General features: G+C 40.6%; 1 protein-coding gene across 8 annotated transcripts in view; it reads right to left on the bottom strand.

Moving 5' to 3' along the window:
- MORN1 (MORN repeat containing 1) overlaps positions 1 to 26,333 on the bottom strand; it is a 262,334-nt gene that overhangs the window by 233,980 nt on the left and 2,021 nt on the right. For 7 of the 8 annotated variants that reach the window (XM_056795982.1, XM_056795980.1, XM_056795981.1 and 4 more), the window contains exons 2-6: positions 18,627 to 18,698; positions 17,262 to 17,360; positions 11,003 to 11,113; positions 4,252 to 4,342; positions 2,022 to 2,109 (exon numbers count right to left, since the gene is read on the bottom strand). In XM_056795982.1, the coding sequence (XP_056651960.1) occupies positions 2,022 to 2,109; positions 4,252 to 4,342; positions 11,003 to 11,113; positions 17,262 to 17,360; positions 18,627 to 18,698 (461 nt within the window). The remainder of the gene's footprint in view (positions 1 to 2,021; positions 2,110 to 4,251; positions 4,343 to 11,002; positions 11,114 to 17,261; positions 17,361 to 18,626; positions 18,699 to 26,333) is intronic. The other variant, XM_056795985.1, reaches the window with a different exon arrangement.

Below are 26,333 nucleotides of genomic sequence, written 5' to 3'. Positions count from 1 at the left end.
AAATCAGCAATAAAGCAGCAAAGCATTGTTTGGAGCCCAAATCGGGTGACATTTTCCCATTGAACGTATTCCCCCACTTTTGAGCACATTTAAATTGTAAATTTAAGTAGAGTTCTAAACATTTACAACCCCGATGGGAGAAGAGAGGGCTCACTCCAAGGCGGGGAGGCCCTACGCCAAGGCGAGAGCGCCACCTAGTGGACGGAGCGCGCCAGCCCCAGCAGGACGCCATTGCTGTAATTACCGCGGAGCCCCACAAGAAAATAGAAATGTGGCTCCCCAGCTACCGACAGGCCCATGATTCTTTTCGTTCGGCCTCCCTGCGGCTCCGGAAGGGGGGACACTTCCTTCTTCCCTGGACCTACGGTCCCAGAAGGAGGTTATACCCCCATCCACTGCCCTTCCCCCCTCTCGACCCCCGCCCCGCCCCCCGCCGCCCTCCCTCCCTTGCTGCCCGCACAGCAACTGAGTAACTATGGACGCTCCCCGTAACGAGGCAGACAGAGCGGCTGAAACCTGCTGCTGGGCCAGGTGGCCGACCAAGCGGGACTGGATTAGGCTCCTGCGCCTTCCCGTGAAGCTGCGGGGGGCATGGCTTAGGACAGGGCGGAAAAGCGAAAGGCTCGGCCGGAGAATGGCCCTAAGTCGCTGGAAGGTCACCGGCTGTTGGCAGAGCAGTTTGTTATTTTCACGGCCATTTGTTTTTCCTGGGGCCCGGGAATAAAGAACTCGAAAATGGGCCCAGCGAGGCATTCTGGGGAATGGAGCATGGCAGACATGTTAACAGATAGCTAAACAGCGGGAGCAGCTCTCCACTTCCTGGATTCACGCATCAGTGGCATTCTGGCGTTCCTTGGGCAATGAGATAGGACAGATCCTGTGCTCCCGGGCCGCCGGGGGAGGGCCTGTTCTCCTCTCTTCAAACCTGCGCCTAAAATGTCACTTTTGCCAGCCTTCCTGCTTACCTCAATGAAATGCCGCAGAAATGATTTAAAAAAAAAAAAGGTTTCCCAGCAGCCCAGCACTGTGATTATTCTCTAATTGCCCAAATTCGCTTTTTTCCGGACGGCCTGGGACCTCCCGGCTGTGCCAGTTCTGAAGGGCACAGCAATGTACCCTCTGCAGGGAAGAAAGCTCTGGGGGTGTGGAGGGGAGCCAAGGAAAGCAAGTTCCCCTCCTTCCAGAGACCTAGCCAGGGTTTCTCCTCGGCTTTCCTTCCCAGAGGCCTCTGATCTGAGGTTTGGGAAATAAACAAGTTGTCTCTGCCAAAGAAATAACCTGAAGGCACATGTCCAGAGCAGGGGAAGCACCCTGAACCAGGGCATTGTATGGAACCTGAACGCCACTGTACCCAAAGGGTAACTTTTTTTTTTAACCTACTGTGTATTGGCTCCAAGGAAGAAAGGTGGTCAGGGCTAGGCAATGGGGGTCAGGTGACCTGCCCAGGGTCACCCAGCTGGGAAGTGTCTGAGGCCACATTTGAACCCAGGACGTCCTGTCTCTAGGCCTGGCTCTCAATCCACTGAGCCACCCAGCTGCCCCTCCAAAAGGGTAACTTTTAACTACTTGAAATCAGCAGCAAGGATTCCTCCTGGAAATGACGGGCAGGTAAAACAGTTGCCATTAAATTAATTTGTGAAGCAAAGGCTCACCAGTGCTCTATTGTTGTTACTATTGGATGGTGGCATGAATGGGGAAAGGCCCCCTAGTGGACATTTTTTCTGGACTGATTTCTCTATTTTCCTGGAGTTCCGAGGACTACATAAATCTAAAGCTGGAAGCCATCTCCTTTGCCCCTTAAACGTACAGATGAAGGAATTGAGATCCATGGAAAGAAATGTATCCAAGGCTACACAGCTCGTGTCAGAGACCAGGTCGCTGCCATACTGACCTGAAGAGCCAGGAAAACGTCTAAACTACTAAGAAAAAGGAAAAAAAAAATCTGCTTTGATGTGACCATTCCCTGAAGGGGTCGGGGTAGGAGTCCCTCATCTGACATCCCTAAAAGGCTTCCCAGATACCTCGTAAGTGGATCCATCAGCAGAGTACAGCACCCCGTGCCCCTGTCGCTGGTCCAGAATCCAGTCTCCTTCATATTTATCACCGTTTCTAAATCACACAAAGAGAGGAATCAGTCTGGAGGCTCCTAAGAGGTGGGCCTGTGGGTCAGACAGAAAACTGCTGGCCCAGGCCTCGCCACCCCGGCACCTGCTGTGGGGGGACAAATGGCGTCCTCACGAAAACGGAACCCTCTAGAAGACGAGTCCATGGGACTCACAACAAGATTTTGGCACTTGCCTTGGGAAGTGGGAGACCAGCTGACAGGGAGTGATTCAGATTGATTCCTGTGACTAGTGTTCAAGACTTTTCCACCAGCGACTGAAGCAAAAATAGACACCGCACAGATGGTTCTTTATGAAATCCTACCTTTTGCCTCGTCCCTGATTTTGGAAGACCCACAAAAAGGGAAAGTCCTGATAACCTTGTTGTTAAGGAGGAAGTCAGTCAACTCAAAGGCTCTGAGGTTGGGGACAGGCCTGCTTACAGCAGTGGAACATCAATATTTTTCTAACTATTGGGAGGTCACCAACATTCTTCAATTCTATCAATGTAGACTGTTTTATTCAGTTGAAAAGGTACAGTGTTGGCAAAGCCCAATAGAAAAGAACAGAGAAGAATAAAAAGAAAGAGGTGGCTCCATATTTTTCAGTAGATTTTACTGTATTTAAGGATGCCACAAGCAGAATTTTGCATATGAGAATCTGCCTGAAGAATTTGTTTTAAATATGTTTAAAACATATAACATTATGCCTTGATTCTGAAAGGAGAAAGCCTATATATTGCCAGAGAATGTCATCTTTCAAATTTCTTACAAGCTTTCGCTGTCTATAATCTGCACAGATATTAAGCAACCTTGAGTCTACAACAAAGACAGGTACTCCAGGCCAGGGCTGCAAGGTTTGAGGAGGGGAGGAGGGGGAGGGAGGAGCTTTAAAAAAAAGGTTAGATATTTTTTATTAAACACAATGATGACTGATTTCAACAAAGAAGTGAGCAATTAAAAAAACAAAATGTATTTTAGCTAGCATATGAGTGTGATGGAGAAGAAATCAAAACTACAGCTAAAAATGTTTTTTATATATTAGCATTCTTTTTTTTTTCTTTTTAAATCCTTACCTTCTGTCCTAGAATTAATACTATATATTGGCTCTAAGGCAGAAGAGTGGTAAGGGCTAGGCCATGGGGGTTAAGTGACTTGCCCAGGATCACATGGCTAGGAAGTATCTGAGGCCAGATTTGAACCTAGGACTTTCCATCTTTAGATCTGGCTCTCAATCCATTGAGCCACCCAGCTGCCCCCAATATTAGCATTCTTCAAGATATATGATTCTTTTTTTTTTAACCCTTACCTTCTGTCCTAGAATTAATACTATATATTGGCTCTAAGGCAGAAGAGTGGTAAGGGCTAGGCAATAGGGGTTAAGTGACTTGCCCAGGATCACATAGCTAGGAAGTGTCTGAGGCCAGATTTGAACCCAGAACCTCCCATCTTTAGACCTGGCTCTCCTCCACTGAGCCACCCAGCTGCCCCCAATATTAGCATTCATCAAGATATATGATTCTTTTTTCTTTTTAAACCCTTACCTTCTGCCTTGGAGCCAATACACAGTATTGGCTCCAAGGCAGAAGAGTGGTAAGGGCTAGGCAATGGGGGTTAAGTGACTTGCCCAGGGTCACACAGCTGGGAGGTGTCTGAGGCCACATTTGAACCCAGGACCTCCCATCTCTAGGCCTGGCTCTCAATCTCCTGAGGCACCCAGTTGCCCCCAAGATATATAATTCTTTATGCATGCATGCTCACACACACACACATGCCCTGAAATAGTTTTATCATTACAAAATATCTAAAGTGTTCAGTGAATCCATTAGGTATTTGTTATTATCAAGTCAGTTATGACCTACTTTTTGTGACCTCATTTGGGGTTTTCTTAGCAAAGATACTGAAATGATTTGTCATTTTCTCCTCCAGACCATTTGACAGATGAAGAAACTGAGGCAAACAGGAAACTGAGGCAAACAGGCCCAGGATCACATAACCAGCTATTAGGTGTAGGTGGGAAAAGATGAAAAACCTGGGCTTTGTGAATTCGAGCCCCAGTTAGTTTCTCATCCTTTTGGACTTGACAGACTCCCAATATCTCACTGGGAAATGAACAATTTTCTTAGTGATCGTGAATCAATCAGACTTACTTGAAGATCATCTGTCCTACTCCATGTTTTTTATTTTTATGGAATGAGCCTTGGTATATATGTCCATTTTTATCCATGAGGAACCCATGCCCTAAATAAAAGGAAAAAAATTAAATTCCATACACATGACAAAAAAAATCATGCCTTATGCTGTGACAAAAGTCTGTTAGCTCTAGCCAAGATGGGTTTTTTTTTTATTGTTGTTGTTGTTGTTTTTGTTTTTTTAACTTTGGAAGAAATCTCCACTTCACAATAAGGACAGTGATATTATCGTTTGGATGGTCTACTTAATGGGCTTTCACCTGAAAGGCTGAATACAAATCTTAAGAGACTACAGTTTCATCAAAGCTTTGTGCTATTTTCAGGCGGTTCTGAAAAGCTGAGGAATGTTATGGGAATATTTTCCTTGTCATTTCTCCTTTCTGACAAAATCAAAAACAGAATCATGGTAGGGAGTTTGATTGCCTTTAAATTGATACTATAAAGTGTTGTGTTTTTAATTGTTTTCTCCTTTTGGGGAGGTGGGGGACTTTTTAGTAAACCCTTATCTTTTGTCTTAGAATCAATTCTAGGACAGAAGAGCAGCAAGGGTTAGGCAGTTGGGGTTAAACGACTTGCCCAGGGTCATAGTTAGGAAGTATCTGAGGCCAGATTTGAACCTAGGACCTCCTGTCCCCAAGAGTAGCTCTCTATCCACTGAACTACCTAGCTGCTTTGTGGGGACTTTTCAGCAACAGTGATCAGAGTATCATGCTAGTGGTTTGTATGAAGAGAAGGGATCTGGGTCCACTTTATTCATTTTAAGGAAAAAATACACTCATTGTGTCCAGTCGCCTCAGCTGTAAAAGGAGGTGTCATTGAACCTTCTGGGATGCTATAATTTGAGGGTCTATCTGTGTTTTCTTGAATCTCAGACTCTATTCTAATTTGGCTTTAAATCAGTTGTTAAATAACTAGAAGTGCTAGAGAAACAACTGAATTTAACTTGACATCTTTTTAAAACTGGGAAGTACGTATATATAGAGTGTGGGATTAATATGCAGAACCGATGGAGGGACCCACCTCTCCCAGGTACACTGGAATTAGACCTGAGGGATCAGATAGTAGGATAGAAATCCCATTGAGTTCTAAGGGGAGTTTTGCTTTTTACTATTCTGTTTTGGAAGCTCTCAATAGCTACCTTCAGATGTAAATAATGAACAAACTCACTCAGTAAGCATTTATTTATTTTGTGCATAGTATTGGGCTATAAGGCTGGAGATAAACAAAAAAAGGATCCCCCTCTTCCCCCCTCCAAATAATCCCTACCCTCAAAGAGTTGATTTCCATGGAGAAGATCACAGGTAAATAATAATGGGTACAGAAGTAACATAATGAGTAAACAGGAGGCAATTTGGAATAGGAAAGCATCAGCATCTGTGGAAAGGCTTTCTCTAGAAGGGAAGTTGAGTCTTGAAGGAAGTCAAGGAAGCTAAGGGGACATACGTGAGGAAGCAGAGCATTCAAAGGGTAGGTGACAAGCAGTGTCAAGGTAGGATAATATAAGAGGGTGAATTGTGCACAAGACATTGAAATGAGGCAAGTGTTTCTGGAAGGCAGAAAAGAAAGAAAGAAAGAAAGAAAGAAAGAAAGAAAGAAAGAAAGAAAGAAAGAAAGAAAGAAAGAAAGAAAGAAAGAAAGAAAGAAAGAAAGAAAGAAAGAAAGAAAGAAAGAAAGAAAGAAAGAAAGAAAGAAAGAAAGAAAGAAAGAAAGAAAGAAAGAAAGAAAGAAAGAAAGAGAGAGAGAAAGAGAGAAAGAGAGAAGGAAGGAAGGAAGGAAGAGAAGAAAGAAGAAAGAAAGAAAGAAAAGAAAGAAAGAAAGAAAGAAAGAAAGAAAGAAAGAAAGAAAGAAAGAAAGAAAGAAAGAAAGAAAGAAAGAAAGAAAGAAAGAAAGAAAGAGAAAGGAGGGAGGGAGAAAGGGAGGAGGAAAGAAAGAAAGGAGGGAGGGAGAAAGGGAGGAAGAAAGGGAGGAAGAAAGAAAGAAAGAAAGAAAGAAAGAAAGAAAGAAAGAAAGAAAGAAAGAAAGAAAGAAAGAAAGAAAGAAAGAAAGAAAGAAAGAAAGAAAGAAAGAAAGAAAGAAAGAAAGGAAGGAAGGAAGGAAGGAAGGAAGGAAGGAAGGAAGGAAGGAAGGAAGGAAGGAAGGAAGGAAGGAAGGGAGGAAGGGAGGGAGGGAGGGAGGAAGGAAGGAAGGAAGGAAGGAAGGGAGAAACAGAAATAGAGATGGGGAGAGAAACACAATTATAGAGACAGAGAGAGAGAGAGAGAGAGAGAGAGAGAGAGAGAGAGAGAGAGAGAGAGAGAGAGAGAATGAGAATATTTTTAAATCTCACACAGAGGCATTTATTCAGAGGTATCCCTTTATGGAAGGGTTTGTTTTCTACAATTTCAATGACCCATGGTCACCCAGGGGCAGAGAGGGATCCACTGCCTTATAGGAGAGGAAGCTGGTACATGGTTCAAAGACATGTGGAAGCTAGAGCTTAAGCAAGGACAGATGGAAGACAGACAAGCAGGTGAACAGGCAGGCTAGGGCAAAGTTTTCTTCTCCCTACCCCAGAAATCCACCAGTGGCAGTGGTATGCCCATAACCTAGGACTTCTGCTTTCACTTGGGGGGGGTGTTTTTTGGGTAGGTGGGGGTGGTAGAATGGGAGGCCATTGAGTGCTGAACCAAGGGGCAGGAGATCATGGTACCATAAAGTGAACCTAGATGTTAAAAATCAAAAGTAAAAGTGAGAACTGTCTGTGATTTCAGGCATCTGCTGGGGGTCCTGGAATGTATCCCCCATGGAGAAGGGGGGACTACTATACAATACTGTATAGTAATATATAATGTATTTTATTATTATTGTTATATTTAATGTTGGTAATGTCTTCCTGTGTGTTCATCAAATAAACTTTATTTTATATATATATATATATATATCTATGCATATATACAAGAAAATCACATTATAGGGGGCAGCTGGGTGACTCAGTGGATCGAGAGCCTGGGTTCAAAGCTGGCTTCAGACACTTCCTAGCTGTGCAAGTCACTTGATCCCCATTGCCTAGCTCTTACCGCTCTTCTGCCTTACAACAAACACACAGCATTGATTCTAAGACAGAAGGTAAGGGTTTTAAAATAAAAATATAAGAAAATCACATTATAGTTGGGATCAGCAGGTGTTTGCTGTATCTGCGGTTTCAGTCATCCACAGTAGTTTAGAATATATCCCCGAGGTTACAGGGCTTGACTGTACTTGATTGAGAGGTGACAGGGAGCCACTGAGGCTCACTGAGCAGGAGCAGTGGTGTGGTCAGACCTGCTTTAGGAAAAACAGCTGAATGGAGGATGGCCTGGAGTGGGCAGAGATGGAAGGACAGGAAACCAGGTAGAAAGTCCAGGTGAGGGATGATGAGCATCTGAACTAGAATTGTGGTTGTTTGAGTGGAGAGAGGGGGATGGATACAAGAGATGTTGTAAAGTAGAAATGGCAAAATTTAGTAACTGGTTGGATAGGTGTAGTGAGAATAAGAAGTCAATAATAACAATAATAATATGAGCCTATCTGTAGTGCTTTAAGATTTGCAAAGCACTTTACAAATATTGCCTCGTGATCCTCCGCCCAACTCTAAGAGGTAGGTACTATCTGTATGCCCATTTTTCAGATGAAGAAACTGAAGCTAAGGGAGGTTAAATGACTTACTTGGGGTCAGTAAGTCTCAGAGACCAGATTTGAATTCAGTCTTCCTGACTTCAGTCTCAGAGCTCTTTCCACTGTTCCAGCTAGATACCCAACAAGGTGGGAAGTCTTGAAGACTGATGGTTGGTGATACCTTTGACAATTATAGGGACTTTAGGAGAGAAGAGGGCTTAGAGAAAAAGGGAATGAGTTTTATTTTAGACATGTTGAGTGTGGGAAGGAAATCACTTTAAAAGACTGATATATATTAATTTAAGGTCGCCAAGGAATTCAGCTATGTAATTCCTAAATGAAAACTCAAGTCAGCAGTCAACCTTTTGTGGAGTTTAATTACAAACAGGAGGAAGAAAGGTATTAGAGATAGAGAGAGAGAGGGAGAGAGAAAGGGGAGAGAAGGGAATAGGGCTTAAATACCCCTTCTGTTTAGGCTGGGCCAAAAAGCCCAAGCCCTTAGATAGCTGGGGCAAAGAAAGGAGATCAGTCCCTATCACTCACGTGACCAAAATGGAGAAACAGTCTCAGGGGCCTCCACCTCCAGCTTCCTTCAGAGCAAGCTTCTCAGAGCACAACCTCTCCAACCAACCACCTCTCGAACCCCTCCCCTCCAGTCCTCAGACCCCGCTATCTTTAAGGAAACCATCCAAGTTCCCTCCCCTCAGTTCTCACATCTACCAATCACTGTCCATGTCTTCCCTGTGCCAATGGTGGCTCTAGCTTAACCCAGGACCGCCCAGAGGTCTGTGGCTTTGCACATGTCTGTTGAAGGTCATATTCTCAAATAATTAAATCTTGATCCTTTGCTACAGCCCTTCCTAAATCCTGTTACCCTGAGTAGAGTGGAGATTGGAATAATTAAATTTTGATCTATGCTGCAGCCCTTCCTAAATCCTGTTAGGACTGAGTAGGGTGGAGATTGTATCAATTCTAAAATCAATCATGACTCAAAGAACTTCCTGTTCTATGCTTAAGCATAGGTCAAAGCCCTTTCCATTGTTCAGCAAAAGGTTTCTGTCCTAAAGTAATCTTAAGAAGGGAGGAGGAGGAACCTCCCATGCCAATGGGGTTCACATTCCAATAGACTATCAGTAAGAAATTTTCCAAGTATGAAATTTCCCAATGGTGAAATTTCCAACATTTATAAGTCTAAGAAATTTTAAGGTTTACATGAGTTTGAGATGCCTACAGGACATCAAGTTCAAAGTGTTCAAGAGGTCATTGGTACTGTCAGGAGAAAGCCTAGCTAGACATAAATAGCAAAAGATATAGATATATGGGGTTATGCAACTATAGATGAAAGATAGATTTAGATGGTAAAATATATGCTGCACGGTGATAAATAACTATAAGTAGAAAGAAATAAGATAGCTAGATAAGAAGTTATTTATATATCTACAGATCATCTACAGATAAATGATCATGGAGCCCATGAAAACTGGTGAGATCACCGATCAAGAGCCCAGGACAGAGTCTCAGTAGAATGGCTTGGATAAAGAACCAGCTAAGAAGACTGAGAAGGAGCAGTTGGCCATATGGGAGGAGAACCAGGAAAACTTTGAGTAAGCAGGAGGAAAAGATAAACAAGAATGTCCACTCCAGAGAGGTGCGTCAAGAAGACGAGAATTAAAGAAAGCTAAATGAAAAACAAGGCAAGAACTGGCCATCTTTGCTAAAGAAAAATAAGCCATCATTGTCTTTCAGCTAGAGACTTAACTGGAACCTCTATTTTTGTAAATTAGTATTAAAAACCTTGTAGTTTGTGACATACTGAGCAGAACTTGTCTTTAGATCTGTCTCTCGTAATTGTTGTCATTTTCTGTCATGTTTGATTCTCTGTGACCCCATTTGGGGTTTTCTTGGCAAAGATATTGTAGCAGTTTGCCATTTCCTTCTCCAGTTCATTTTACAGATGAGGAAACTGAGGCAAACAATTAAGTGGCTTGCCCAGCATCATACAACTAGTGTCGGAAGTCAGATTTGAACTCAGGAAGATAAGCTTTTCTGATTCCAAATCCAGTGCTCTATCCACTGTGCTAACTAGAGGCTCTATGTTCTTCTACCTTCAGTCAATAATCTAGCAGATGGGGAAGTTCTCAGTGTTTTACCAGTGTAGGTATAGGAAATTCAACAAACTATATAGGCCTCATTTGGGTAGATGATCTTCAGTGTAAGGTGATTTAACATAAAGGTAAGGGGAGTGGTGTTTTGAAAATATTATTAGCTATTGGGACAAAAGTGGAAAATGGAATCTTTCTATAAAAAATATCCATAAATTTTTTTTTATCTAAGCAAAGGATATTTAAAATTACAATCTGATTTGTGTTTAAAATATAAATATGCCTGGATTTACAAGAGCTATTGAAGGGATGATGGGTGGAATGCCATTGTGTTTTGATAGAAGGCCAGCCTTGGAGTCACAAAGTCCTGGGTTCAAGTTTGCCTCTGAAATACATGGCAAGTTCATTTAACTTCTTGGCATCCCAGGAAATTCTAAGACTGTGATACAGAGGAGCTACCAATCTTCATGGTGGAAGGATTCTCCATGCCAGGAGATTCCACACAGTGCCGAAATCCCAGGCATAAAACAATGAAACAACCGTCATTCGTTCATTCATTGCCTCTTTATTTATCACGGAAGTTTTGGTACAATTGCAGGAAGTCAACATAAGTCAGCAAGAGTTTGCGAATGAGTTCACGCTGTCCCCAGATCCTGGTCTAAGCGAATGTTGAATCAGCCCAAGTTCCATTAATAAGGTTTGGGGTGACTTTGGAGATGGGCATAAATTTATCCAAACTATCTCCTGGATATTGAGATAGGAGACTCTGATTTGCTTCACTATGTTTCCAAAGTCTGAACATGCGAGCCCTGGCTGAAGAAGTCACACTGAGGTGGCCGTGCCCTGAGCAGATTCAAAAAAGCCATAAGTCTTGGGGGATGGAGGACTTCAAAACATTTATTTACATGAGGCTGGATTTGGGAATAGGCATGCTCTAGATAATTAGAAAGGGTTTTGATTAAACAAAAACGTACCTTCTCTCACTCCATTTAAAAATTCTCCTTCATATTTGCCACCTTCTTTGTATTTCATTATCCCGTGCCCTTGAAGTTCACCTAAAACAAACTGCCCAGAATAGGTGTTTCCTGGAATCAGATAAAAGAGAAAGAAAGAGATATTTTCAGACTCATCAACTCCAAATCATGCTTGAGTCAGGCTATTACCCTGCCATGTTATTGGTCCTCTTTGAAATGAAGGACAAATGAACAAGGAAGTACTTTGATACCATGGTCCCCTTGGCCCCTTGGAGTAGGGTGTGTGGGGTCCTTTTGGTTTTCTGTGTCGATGCCTAGAAACATGAAGTTTGGCTATGGATGGGCCGCTTTCTGTCAGAGGGGGTGGTAGGTATCCAAATCAGTCACAGAATGGTTCATCTGCTCTGTATTTGCCAGGAAACAGAAATCAGAACTCTAACAGAGGATACTCTCGGGAGAGTATGTACCAAATACTTTTGTGATTTTTAAAAATTAAATCCAGAAAATCCAGACGACCCTAAAAACTCACTTTGTTCCTGATGGTACAGAGCTAATGTTCCTGATTTCATAATTGTAAGATTATTATTAAGATCATACTCATAGAGGACAGCTGGGTGGCTCAGTGGATGGAGAGCCAGTCCTAAAGACAGGAGGTCCTGAGTTCAAATTTGGCCTTGGACTCTTCTTAGCTGTGTAACCCTAGGCAAGTTACTTACCCCCTCATTGCTTAGCCCTTAGAACTCCTCTGCCTTGGAACCAATACACAGTAGTAATTCTAAGATAGAAGGTGAGGGTTTTTGTTTTTGTTTTTTTACAAATAAATAATAGGGGTAGCTTGGTGGCAGAGTAGAGTGCCAGGCTTAGAGTTGGGAGAGCCTGGGCTCAAATCTGGTTTCAGACACTTCCTACCTGAGGGATCCTGGGCAAGTCACCTTATCCCAATTGTCTAACACTACTCATCTGCCTTAAAATTAATTACTGTATAATTAGAATTTGCTCCCCAGAACTCTCTTTCCCAGCTTCCCATGCTCCTTCTCACATTACATACTAGTAGGGAGGATATCTTTTGAGTGTAGCCCCACCTTCTCTCTGTTCTCCCAGAAATGCAGCTGTGGTGGTTGGGTGAGTGCCAGGCAGGAGAATTTTTCTCACGTGGCTTTACTCAGGCTTTTACTTTTGTTCTTTTATTTCTCCTACTTCAAGTGATTACTAACAAACTTTATGAAACATAATACTTGGAGTTGTTGGATATTAATTTAAATTTTACATTGTTGGTGACCAGAAGTCTGGAGTTTAGGACTCTTGCTCCTCTCTAAGTTGTTAGAGCAATTTTTTTAATAGACAAAAAGACAGATTAGTTATAAAAGCCTGTAGCCATCCGCCACTGCTGCTATTGCTGCAACTGTTGCTGCTTCCCAAGTTTGACCAGATATTGCCTGGGGGTCCTTGTGGAGCCTGCTGCAGCAAGCCTGCCACAGTGAGTCTGCGCTGCTTCTCTTGAGCACACTGGCTGGGGGTCCTTATGAGCTGTTTTCTGCACAGCTAGTAAAATATAACAACCCCACCCCACCCCACCTTTCCATTACATTGCTAATATTTGAATGCTTGCTGCTGTCTTGGAAGTTCAGGTGTTTCTCAGGCAACAATTAGCTTCCTCAGGGCTTTCATCTGGGGGCAAGTTTCCACCCTCTTAACTCCCTGCCCACATAGCTGGGGGGAACAATCAAGGGGAGAAATAGTCCTTGCCCATGTGTCAGTGGAACCAAGCTGTTACCTCCTATTTTTTACCCCTGGGGAGGAAAGGGAGGTTACTCTTCCTAACCTCTAAACTTCTAGCCAGTATATATATATATACTAGGGTAGTGCCAACTATGGATAGGAAGTAGAATTGCAAGCATGGTCCAGTTTCCTGCCTATTTCAAACAGTTCCTGTTCCCAGAGAGCATTACCAAGCCTCCACAGCTCAATTTTAGGATGTTTTTTTCTTACTACCATACCTGGGTGCACTTGTCCTTGCTGTTAGTTTGAGTAATCTCAAGATTCAGAAGGGAGATTCATAAGCATACTCAGCCTCTGGAACACATCCAATAAGGGGTTCATTCACACTATGTAGTGTGGAAATTTGCCCCTGTATGGGGAACCCCAAAAGTATGACCAAAGGAATCTAGATGGATGATACTTGGGAGGGGAAGGAACCTTAAAGAGACTGGAGGTTAATTTTAAGGCTTTTCAGACTCCATTTGCCTTATTGATGTTAACTGTTTCAGTTTCTTCCCCTCCAAATAGTGAAGAAGTCTCTGTAACATAGCTATAAGAATTGGAGAAAAGGACTCTTGAATTCAGTGCCTATATCCTGTCACACTTATTGTATTTGTTGATTATTTGCTTTAAAATTCAATTTTATGTTTTAAGGTCACATATTAATCTGATAAAATATTCTGTTACACTATGTCATTTTCAGTTACCGTGTTTTGGCTATTAGCTATATATTCTGTTACATTGTCTTTATTTGTACTCTCCCCATATGACTGGACTAGAGAAAATAACCATTATAAAAAGTCCATAAACAATTTGGACAAACCCTTTTCTGTGGCAAAACCATAGGTCCTTATAAATGCTTTGTCACCAGATCCATTGAGGTCATATGTTGCCTAAACAGCCTTTTGTTCCTTTTTGCCTTTGTTAATTATCACCTAGATGATGATGGATGGACTCTATCAACATGGTTACAACCTGTATACAACCTTTGGATAATTTAATGAGCTAAAAATCTCAATTGATTTTAAAGGGCCTTCAGAAGTGATTTTCAGGTATCTAGTAGCAACACTACTTCTGACTAATCATTTGCCTACCTTTGAGTTGTTTGTAGCATTTAGTAGTTGAAGTGCAAAAGCACTATTGTATTCCCCACCTCTGCATTTATAAAAAATGTAATGGATGAGACATCAGAAGTGATTTTCACTATTGTATTCCTTGCTTCCACATTGCAATGGAATGAACATATAAAGACATGCCTTTTACAGCTGTTACAGTCTCATACCAGAGGAGGGAGGTTCCCAAGGGGCTTGGTTACCCTGTGATGGGTTATAATCTCATCTGGGAGGTGGGAAGATTTTCCCAGGGGGTTTGGTAACTCCTAGATGACTCCCAAAGGGAGAAATTTCTCATGGAGCTTGGTGGCTCCTGAAGGGTTTTTATATTTGTAACTCTTCAGCTTATTCTATCCTTCCACCAGAATGATCTAGATTCTTGGTGACATTTTAGACCCAAAAGGTTTTAATCAACAGTATAGAGGGCTTTTTTATTTTTCTGTGCTCTCCTGCCAAATTTTGGAATGATGGCAATAATAGACTTTGTTAGAAATATTTTCACCAAGGTTGACAGATTGGCTAGATCTGGAGAACTTGTGACAAGTATCCATTAGCTTCAAAGGTTTTTTTAAATGTCACACAGCAAGTGGCTATAAAGACTCATGTGAATCCTAATGATAGTGAGTTTGTTTGATATTATCATTATATGGGCTCTTGTGATTTGGGGGATTTTACTACTTCTTTGAATGGCTATACTATTGTTTTAAAAAAACTTACTAAGTGAAAATCATGTGTACTCACACTGTGGGTCATGCCAAGTTAAAAAGGAAATGTATCTCACTTTTGAGTGAGAAACTTTTGTATTGTGCCTCTCCTTGGCTTACACAGTGTGTCACTGATTGTGAACTAAATATTTTCTATTAAAAAAAATTTTTGTTCTTCCTTGTATGTACAATAGAGTATTTGGGTTTTCTTTTTTCTCTTTGTACTTGAAGCACATCTTACCAGTATTAATGTTTTGTTGATTTTACACTAGGGTAAGAGTAAAATGTCCATTAGCCCTAATGTCAATGCATACCCAAAAGCTTTAGACTTTGGAAACCTGCCATTGATTGTTAAATATTATGGGACTTTGATTAATGATTGTCTGATTCCAGGAGAAGGGATCACAAAAGAGCCACTACACAGTCCCAAGGAGCACAAAGTTAACCTGCACAGTACCTAGGAGCACAAGGGTAAGGAGACTAACCAATCCTGGTGGTATTGATGAGATTCTGCGCCAAGACAGAGGACTTGAACTTATTTTGGGATTCAAGGAAGTGGCTGTTTGATACCCTCAAATGAAGGATTTCCCCATGCCAAATCCAGATTTCTACCAAGTACCTCAGTTTGGCTGCCATTTTGGCTCTCCTATCCCTGAAAGCAAAGGTAAAATCAGACCAGGGAATGCAATTTCCCTTCTGCATCAAAATCTAGTCCCTTTTCTTTATGGTGTGGCAATTTTCTATAGTCCTGGCTACCAATGGGGAAGTGCTACATTGTTATAATTGCTACTACAGGCTTGCAGAACATAAATCACTTTAGTTGGGCCCTGATTATAGGACCTGTTATAGGTCTATTCTTCCTTACTTGGAATTTGTATACATGAGAATTTGATATTTTATGTTTGATCCAGAAGTTTTTTTCTCTTTTATTTGGATTTAAAAAAAATTTTTTTTTAATTTTCTTTTGACAATTGATTCATATATCTCATAACTCAGCCATGTAACCTGCGGTGGTCAACACCCTCCTCAGGGGGGTTGTATTATTGCCATAAAATTCTTGATTTATAAAAGTGTTTCTTGTTTGAGAGTAATTTTAGGATAAGAAATTAGCTACTTCCCCAAATCAAGAAAGTGAACTTTTTGGAGAAGGCGCCATGAAGATGCCTGCAGAAACCACACACAGCACCAAAAGATCCAGCATGAACTTTGGGATGTAGTGAATTGAACTGTGTGGGGGTTGAACACATTTATTTTGAATGTGCACTCTCATGCCAAAGGGGATTTTCCCCCTTATTGGCTTTTTGTCAATGTGCCTAGCAATCATTTGTTTTGTTCTCTTTCTCTTTTATTTCCCTCTTATCCCCAAATTATTGTAATTTCCCCTTAGAAACTGTAATATTGTATGTACCTCTAGTTAAAGATCTTTAGAGATAGAAGTTGGTTATGTGTACTAATTCACTGGGAAAATTAGGCATGTAAATCTGGGAGATTTCTATATGCATGTTCCCCAATGGAATCACAGGATAGATTGTATAATTAGAATTTGCTCCCCAGAATTCTCTTTCCAAGCTTTCCATGCTCCTTCTCATGTTATGTGCTAATGTAGGGAGGATATATTTTGAATATAGCCCCACCCTCTCTCTCTTCTCCCAGAAACGTGGCTGTGGTGGTTGAGTGAGTACCAGGCAGGAGAATTTTTCTCACGTGGCTCTACTCAGGCTTTTACTTTTGTTCTTTTATTTCTCCTACTTTGAGTGATTACTAAAGTGAAACTTTATGAAATATAATACTTAGAGTTATTGGATAAATTTTACATTACTTAGTATTAATTCTAAGATAATATAAGGTTTTTAAAAATGTATGAATCATTGTAGAGAAAAGAGTTGCTGGGTTCAAATCTGACCTCAGATACTTTCTAGCTATGTATCCCTAGGCAAGTCACTTAACCCCCTTATTGATCTTCTGCCTTGGAACCAATATACAGGATTGATTCTAAGATGGAAGATAAGGGATTTTTTTTTAAGATCATAATCACAAGAGAATTGTTGCCATTAAGAGTTTTCTGTTTTCCCTTCTGTACTACTTCCCTATAGATGAAATGTGTTTTTTAATAATTTTTGGGGGGTGCAAACATGATTAAGTCCAGGGTCACTCAACTAGTAAGTGCCTGAGGCTGGATTTGAACTTAGGAAGGTGAGTCTTTCTGATTCTAGGCCTGGCATTCTTTCTATTGCACCATCTAGCTGCCCAGACTTTAATAACTTGAAGAAAAGAAAAAAAAAGAAAAAAGAAAGACATGGTTAACTGTTCTTTCCCCTCACTCCAAAGTAAGATAGGGAAATCTACATTGCCAACTGGGGCATAACCTCTTTTGTCTGCTGTGGCATCCACATAAAGTCAGGCATGATGACACTCAAAAGAGACTTGTTGAACTGAATGGAATCCAATAGCAAGTGAGAATCTTACTAGTCAGTCTATGGAGGATTTACTGAGCTTCTCAGGGTTTCTGCTACCATATGTAGGGGTTCCTTACAGAGCACAGCCACTGCAAAAGACCTTTCATCTCAAGTTACAGACAGAAAAGCCTTCCTAGCTCTGTCAAAAGCCCAGGATCCATTTACAGTACAGATGTCATTAGTATGGCATGATGATTAGCAAAAGGAACATACTCTAAAGAAAACAAACCTGATGATGCCCAATAACGCCGGCCCTTTCCTATGATCTCACCATCTGCAAAATCACCTTCGTAGTAACTTCCATCCTTAAGCAGCAATTTTCCATGGCCTAAAGAAATTATAATAGTTCACATGTATTTAGTATTTTGAAGGCTTGCAAAGCAATTCATCTACATCACTGTAATTCAAACTCCAGCTGAGTAAAATATGAAGACCTTATCTATAACAATAAATCTCTCTGTGGGTAAATACTCAGGTTTTAGAGCTGGGAACTCAATCTCAAGATTTATTGGCCCTTTTTTTGTGGGCCTACCACGAAGTCAAATATGTGACCTTGGAAAAGTCACTGCAATATAGAGCAGTCCACAGAAAACATAGCAGTCCAGATATTTTCACAATGCTAACCAAAATATTACTAAGCATTTTGATATCGTTGTGTCTCAAATGTGTAGGATGATGATAAAGGCATTAAAACACAATTAATATTTAGCTAAGACTCCTTCAAGAACATTGGGAGTCGTCCTAGAAACGCCCTCAGAACATGCATTCAATGATTGTTATATCTCTTAGTACAAGGACAAAATGAAAACCTGCTCAATAACCATGATAATATCAAAGGATGAATAAAGAAAAAATGATGTTAAGTCCTTCACCCAGGTAAAGCTTTGAGAAAACAAGTTATGGAGCAAGAGAGTCAAATGGAACTTGAGTGGGAATGGTGGTATTCTATATGGTCTCAGAAAGGACACAATATAGACTTGATTCATAGAAAAGGATGCCAATTACGAAGCATCCTACAAATAATTCTTCTGGACTTTGGTTTACAAATCTCTCATTTTCCAGCTTCCTAGATTGCCATTTAACAAATAATCCTTACCTTCTCTCTTAGAATTGATACAGGTATCCAGAGAAAGAACTGTTGGTCAGATGGATACAGATTAAAACATACGATCTTTCACATTAGTGTATTTATGGTTTTTATTTGGGGATTTTGATTATGTATGAGTGTGCTCTTATAACAATGACCAATATGGAAGTGGGTTTTGAATGATAATAAAATTACATTTTAAAAAAGAATTGATACAAGTGTCAGTTCCAAGGCAGAAGAGTAGTAAAGTCTAGGGAATAGGAGTTAAATGCCCAGAGTTACCCAGCTAGGAAGAGATCAAGGTCAGATTTGACTCCAGGCCTGGTGCTCTCTATCTACTGAGCTAGCTAGCTGCCCCTCTTGGTCGTCATTTGAGACAGGATAACTAGAGTCCCCAAATTGCTATCATGTTAGAAATTTGAAAAGCGGCTTTTTTTTTCCATTTTTATTTGAATATGAACCAGTTTTCATTCTATGTTGACAATGGCTATATCGCTGTGGTCTTACCATGTTTCTTTCCATCTTTCCATTCTCCTTCATACCGGAAGAAAGTATTTGGATATATATAGTGCCCATAACCTGAAGACAGAAAGAGGCCAGATGCATTTCAATTCAATCCAGTAAGCATTTGATGGTGAATCTTTTAAAAATGGAGTGCCTTGCCTCCCCCCCATGCTAGGTATGCCCCACCTGTTCCACACAGAGAAGGGAGGAAGAGCTCCCATTGAGCTATTGAGCAGAGGGGTGGGGGATGTAAAAAAATGTCCTCTGACTGGGTGGAGAGGGGAAGGGGAACAGCTCCACCAGAGGCCCTCTGCCTTTCCATTAACAAACTCTGGGGATGGGGGGAGGGTGGCCATGTCCTCACTGAGAGTGCTCTGCATGCCTTCTTTGGCACCTGTGCCATAGGTTTACCATTGCTGTCCTAGGGGCTAGGCAATATATCCAGGCTGGGAATATGAAGCCAGAAATGAAGGTATCCTTGCCCTTGAGGAGTTTATGTTTCACTAATTTCACTTGCTTTCTCCATTCTGCATCTGCTGCTCTGCCAGGATATCCCTCTGACCTCATTGCCAGGTGGCTCCCAGCCTCAGACCCCAACCTCCATTGGCACCCTCCCCTCCCCATGACAGGTCTGGCAGTGGAGGACCCAACCTCTCCCAAACCCTTTCCTTCAGGAGGTCTGCTAGTGGGCTTCCAGCATGCTCTGCTCCCCATGTCTATTTCTGCCTGGTTTCAGGTCTACAGAATGTGATAGTCTACCCCTTGGTGTATCCTTCTGGCTACCTTTGGTATGTTGTCCCTCTATTGTAGGCTTAGCACTGTTCCTAGCATGTAATGTTGTCCTTTAGTTGCTTTTTGTCTGACTCTTCATGACCTTTTTTTTGAGTTTTTTTGGTAAAGATACTAGAATAGTTTGCCATTTCCTTCTCCTTTTATAGGTGAGGAAACTGAGGCAGACAGGATTAAGTGACTTGCTCAGGATCACACAGCCAGGAAGTATCTGAGGCTGGATTTGAACCCAGGTCCTCCCAACTCCTAGCCCAGTGTTCTACCCACCATGCTACCTAGCTGCCCTGAATGGAATGGAATCTTGATTCTCATTCTTCCTGCCTATCTACCAAAATCTCCTTGGTCCATCCATGCTCCATAAGATGTCCCCTAAATGTGGGCATCCTCCCTCTCTCCTCCTCTCTCCATGCTGTTTTTACTCGATAACCTCACAGGTTCCCACAGGTTCCATTATCCTCTCTCTACAAATAACTCATAGACTCAATCCTCTTAGCCCGCACTAGAGAAGGAGGAGCTTTGGTGATTTCCAGTAGGAACCAACCAGTGTTTTCCTCATGGACTAACTTAAATTGTTTAGTCAGTCCCTGTACCTTTTAAATATTTAATTCAGCAAACATTTACACGGAACTGATTCTGTGGGAGGTAGAAACAATAAGCCTGAGTATGAGTCCCTATGTGGGAGAATTATAATACTAAGCTGCAAACTTGGGAGATGGTGGTATGCTTGGCAAAGAGTCAATTTCAGAAGAATGTGGGCTGCGGATAACAGTGGTGGAGAGGAAGCGTTGGATGGGGGAAGATAATGAATGTCTAGTATGAAGTTGACAGGATGATAGTGGAACTCAGGAGAGAGGAAGGGGCTTGTCTAGTTGTTCCCTCTGAGGATGGGGCATCTGTATCTTTACACTGTTTTTTTTAATACTATCAGTGATCATATAAAAGCATAATCCATATCACCAATAAGAAGAGAGATTAAATTTCTTACAAATTAAGGCGATTCTGAGGTGCCACCTCACCCCTTCAATTATAAAAGAAAACAAAAAAAAATGATGACTTGGAGGAACTGTGAGAGGACAAGCATGCTAATAAACTGTCAGTATAGCGAAGTGGTCCAACAATTCTGGAATGGTAGCTGAAAAGTCACTAAACAACGCATGCCTTCTTGACTTGGCAATAAACCTTATGCATCTACCTCCTATGCATATGTCCAAAGAGATCAACGACACAGTGAAAGGTGCCAGATATACAAAATGTTATAGCAAAGAACTAGAAACAACATGGATTCCCATCCTCTGAGGAATGGTAAAGTCAAATGTAGCACAGGAATATTTTGGAATACTAATATGCCATAAGAAACAACAAATGGGATAGAGTCAGAAAAACTTGGAAAGGCTGAAGAAATCAGAACTATAATATGCAATGAATATAACATTGTAAGCAAAAATGCTTTGGAAGATTTAAGGAACCTGATCAATGCGATGATCAGTCTTTACTCCAAATGATGGAGGATAAAGTTTCCCACTTTTTTGGCAGAGGTGTAAATGAGACAAATAATTTCACACATGGCCAGTGTATGATTGATTTTGCTTAGCTACCCTTGTTTGTAACAAATGAGAGAGTTCTGGAGTGGGGAGGTCTGAAAGAGAAGAAAGTTAATGAAGGAGATAAAAAAAATACAGCTCAGGCTCTGGGGTTATTTTTCCAAATTCCCATTAACAATGGCAGGAGATCCCCTCCAGGGGCAGTTGGCTAGTTTTCCCCTCAGATTCTTGGTATAATTCCAAAGGGTTAGGGTATTTTTTTTTAACATATATAGCTCATGAAATCCCAATACTGTGCTTTGTTCCAATGATTGATATCAATTAGCCAACCAAGATTGAATTAGCCTTTAAGAGTGGGTATTGGCTAAGGTAGTAGAGCAAAAACTATAGGTGGCATAAAACATTTCCCTCATGCTGGGGACCCACTTTCCCACAAGGAGTCCTGGGCAGAATGGGCTCAATCTCAGAGAACATGATATAGCAAAAGGGGTAACTCATAGCTCCTGGAGGATTTTTGCTCAAAGTCCTTTTCTTCCCTTCACTTAAACACTTAAAAAGTTTCTCATTGACATGGTAGAGTTCTCTTCTGGATTCCCAGAATAGTGCTGAAGCTGAAAATTTGTGTGGGAAGAAGGAACTTGTTTCTTGTTTTAACTTCTGACAGCACAGAAAGTGGATAGAGCTGCTTAATATCACTCAATTCAATGTTAGTTGTCATAGAATTGACTTTATTGCATGTATAAGTTTTGCACACAAACACTGTTTTGACTCATAATTTTTGTTGAATTCATTAAGAAACATGATCAAGTTGGCAGAAAAAGTTAATTTCCAAAGCTTCAGTGTCTGATGACAGTAATTGATGGCTGAACTTGTTCTGAAAAATTTCTCAATCTCAGCTGGGAGCTCAAAAAATTGCAATAATCTTTTTTTTTCTTTTGACATGATATGCACTAGTAATAAAAAATAATAAACCGTCACGGTATATATGACCCTCAAAGTGCTGCCAAGTTATAACTGCATTACTGTAAATTGTATTGTATGTCCAGCTGGGGAAGCAACGAGAGCTCCACTCCACTGTCCATAGCACTGTGGCATAAAATGAATGAGTTACAATAAAACTTTATTTACAGGCATTGAAATCTGAATTTCATATAATTTTCATGTGTCATGAAATAAATATTCTTCTTTTGATTTTTTCTACCATTTAAAAATGTAAAAACCATCCTTTGCTCACGGGCCATCCAAAAACAAGTGGTGGGCCAGATTTGGCCCATAGGCAACACAGTCTGCCAACCTCTGCTCTAGATTTAAAGTGAGGGAGAAACTGCTTAACTGGAGTGTGTCCTCTGTACAGTTTCTTCAGAGAGCTAGTTGCTGAGCATCTGCCAGGTTATATTACTGTGCCCAATTAATCCAAAAGGACAATAGGGGCAGAGCCTAGCAGAGACACAAAGCCTGATTTCTAGAAGTCAAGCTAGAGGGATAAATAAATCATTGCAAACATCAACTGGTAGAAAAAAATTATTGTAAATCCTAGCTCCCCTCAAAAGGAGAGAGTAACTATGTAACATTTAAAATATTATTTTATTATTTTTTCCCTGTTACATGTAAAAACAATTTTTTAACAATCATTTTTCCCCCCCAAATTTTTGAGTTCCAAATTTTCTCCCTTTTTCTGACCCTTCCCCCTCCCTGGGATGGCAAAGAAATCTGATGTAGATTTTACAAACTACATGACATTTTAAAGCAGAAACTCATAGGGATAAAAAAGTAAGACTACATGAACACCTAGCAGAAATGAAGAAGAGATTCAAAATGAAATAAAAACTCTGGAGAAATGAACTAGAAGGAAAATAAATAGCTGAGACGAAAAAGCATAAACAAACCTTGCCCAAGAAGTAGTCTCCCTGAAAAATAGAATATACTAAGTGGAACATCAGTGACTCCACAAGACAGCAAGAAATATTGGAACAAAATCAAAAGAGTGAGAAAAAGTAGATGAGAATGCAAGATACTTAATACCAAAAACAACTGATTTGAAGAATATCGTAGTCAACTAGGTAACAAGAAGAGGAGTGAAAGGAAGGGAAGAATAACAGGGAGGATAATAGTGGAAAGTGATGAGTCACAAGCAAAACAAACTTCCAGATTTCAAAGGGGGGACTGAAATGGGAGAGAAGAGACAACAATTAGAATCTAATTGGGTTCCTCAGATCACCTCTTAGATGATTGGAAAATGGCTAAATAAATTCTAGTAAGAATGGGATACAATAGAATTGTACTATAAGATCTGACAAATGAGACAATTTCAGAGAATCCTGGATAGCATGAACTAATGCAGAGTGAAGTAGGCAGATGAAGAACAATTTATATCAAAACATTAAAATAGGAAACAAAAATAACTTTGAGGGGGCAGTAAGGTGGTTCATTAGATTGAGAGCCAGTCCTGGAAATGGGAGGTCCTGGGTTCAAATCTTACTTCAGATATTTACTAGCCATGTGGCCTTAGGAAAGTAACTCCCATTGCTTAGCCCTTATTTGCCTTGGAACCCATACACAGTGTTGATTCTAAGATGGGCAGTAAAGGTTTTTAAAAAGTAAAAATTTGGGGGCAGCTGGGTAGCTCAGTAGATTGAGAGCCAGGCCTAGAGATGGGAGGTCCTGGGTTCAAATCTGAACTCAGACACTTCCCAGCTGTGTGACCCTGGGCAAGTCACTTGACCCCCATTGCCTAACCCTTACCACTCTTCTGCCTTGGAGCCAATACACAGTATTGACTCCAAGATGGAAGGTAAGGGTTTAAAAAAAAGTAAAAAATTTTTAAAAGTTTGAAAGGCTTAAAAAACAAAATCAATGCAATGACAAACCTCATCTTCAGAGGACCTGTGATGAAGCATTAAGAGGTGATGAAAATCAGATGCAGAAAGAGGCATACTTTTGGATAAGGCTATAATGTGGGTTCATTTGGTTGCCTTGATTACACTTTTTTTTTTTAATTTTTTTTTCTTTTGCTTGATTTTTAATGGATTGAGATGATGGGCATTAGAAATGATGCCAAAAAAGACAAGAGGACCATTATGACATTTAAAAAAAAACAGAAAAGAACAGAAGGAAGCAAGCAGGACAGTACTGAAAGTAGAATGCTCAATTATGATAACATAATTATTTATTAATAATTATAATTATATTAATGTTCATGTTATATATTATGAAATACTTGTAATAAATTGTTAAACTGAAATTACAGCATACAATATTGTTGTATGTTATAACAAAATATAATATAAAATGATTATAATTTTTAAAAAGCTAGCGTATGAGATTCATGGTTTCATGTACAATTTTCTTTTTGCATTCTACTTGTATGCATGGAAATGCTTTTTTGGGTGTTTAAGTTCAGACTTTTTAAAAAAAATAAAAATTTAATATTTTAAAAAGAAACTATACATAACAGATAGATGATTTCATGCAGAACCTTCTTTTTCTATTCTTTGTATTTTGAAATATTCTTGTTTGGGGGGCAGCTGGGTGGCTCAGTGGATTGAGAGTCAGACCTAGAGACAGGAGCAGTCCTGGGTTCAAATTTGACCTCAGACACTTCCTAGCTGTGTGACCCTGGGCAAGTCACTTAACCCCCATTGCCTAGCCATTACCACTCTTCTGCCTTGGAGCCAATACACAGTATTGACTCCAAGATGGAAGATAAGGGTTTAAAAATATATATATATATATATTCTCGTTTGTCAGATTTATAAGGAACAAAAAAGAAAATCTAAGAAAGAACTTAATAGACCTTCAAGGATAGGAAGATGAGATTCAGCCCTATTCATATTTTATTTTGACACTATACATACTTCCCAACAAACATCCTTGCAAAGTATAGGAGAGGGGTGGAAAAGATTAATAAAAAATAATCCTTTTTTTTCCTTTAGCTTTCAGAATATGATGCCAATCTTGACTATCATGATTGATCAGTTTTTATTTGTTTTTTTTCTGTTCAATGATTATATTGTTGGAAGTCATTGTGTATATTGCTCTTTTGACAGTTCTTTCTCTCTCTCTCTCTCTCTCTCTCTCTCTCTCACCACTCCTTTCTTTCTTCCCTTTAAAATCCTCATGTTCTGTCTTAGAAACAACTCAAAAACAGAAGGGCAAGGGCTAGACAAATGGGGGTTAAGTGACTTGCCCAGGGTCATAGCTAGGAAGTATCTGAGATCAAATTTGAACCCAGGCCCTCCTGACTCCAGGCCTGGCTTGTCAACTGACTCTGTTTTCTTTGTTTTGTTTGCTGTACTAAGGTTCCTTCCTGTTTTAGTGATCCTATAAACTTTATATAAGTAAACAATGCAAAAAAATAGGCTAGCCTTCTTGTGAGAGAGCAGGATGGATTCAGACCAACTGCTAAATGGATGGCTCTTCAGCTATTTTCACCTCCAAGTGCTTTTTTCTGATTATGTTCTATAACCAGATTTTCCAGGCAGCACAAAACTTACCCTTTCTACTACCAACACACAAAGAAAGAGTGCTGGGGGTTGGGAGTAGAGATGTTCCCATGAGTCAGGTGATTGCCTGTGTCTTTTGGCTTCTCCTACAGGGATTTGTAGGACTGGGGCTTCCATTGAGGGTGGTCAGGACCTATTACCTATTACCAAATTATTTGTGAATTTTGAAAGGTCAGAAAATGTGTGGACTTTGCAAGAGTGTCCCTGGAAAAGCAAGGTTCCCATTAGGAACACAGGACATTATAGACCCACTGAAGAAAAGCAGCTTCAGGTCTATATTGGGAGTCTACATCATGCCAATTAGAAACTTCTTAAGTACACTATCAAGGGAAAGAAATGGACTTCTAGCAGAAGACTCCCAGGAGCTATAAGTGACCCCATTTGCTGTGTCATGTGCTCTGAATTTGAGCCCATTTTCCCTAGAACTCTGAGTACACCTGTGGGAGAGTAGGTCCTCAGCTTGAGAGGGATGTTTACACCAGCTGTAGTTCTTACTACACTATCTTAGTCAATACCATTCCTATAGGCTAATTAAGTCTGATTGGCTAATTGATATCAATAGACAATTACTGTCAGTCAACAAGCACCTGCTCTGTGTCAGCACTGTGCTAACCCACTGCTCCTGCTACCCTCAAGGAGCTTGCGATCTAATGAGGGAATAATGAGATAAAGAATATATAGAAGTTCATCTTGGAGAGAAGGCATTAGTGGCTGGCATGGGGTCAGGTTGGGGGGAGATTGGTAAAGACACCCTATAGTAAGTGGGATTTGAGTTTAGTCTTGAAAGGACAGGGGAGGTGAGTGCAGAGGTCAGGCCTGGGCAGAGCATTGTAAGCATGCAGAGGCCCTGGGGCAAAGGCACTGAAACAGGAGATGGA

This window comes from Monodelphis domestica, chromosome 4 (assembly GCF_027887165.1).
Source record: "Monodelphis domestica isolate mMonDom1 chromosome 4, mMonDom1.pri, whole genome shotgun sequence".
Taxonomy (NCBI): Eukaryota; Metazoa; Chordata; class Mammalia; order Didelphimorphia; family Didelphidae; genus Monodelphis; species Monodelphis domestica.
This window is presented reverse-complemented; position numbering and strand designations above follow the sequence as displayed.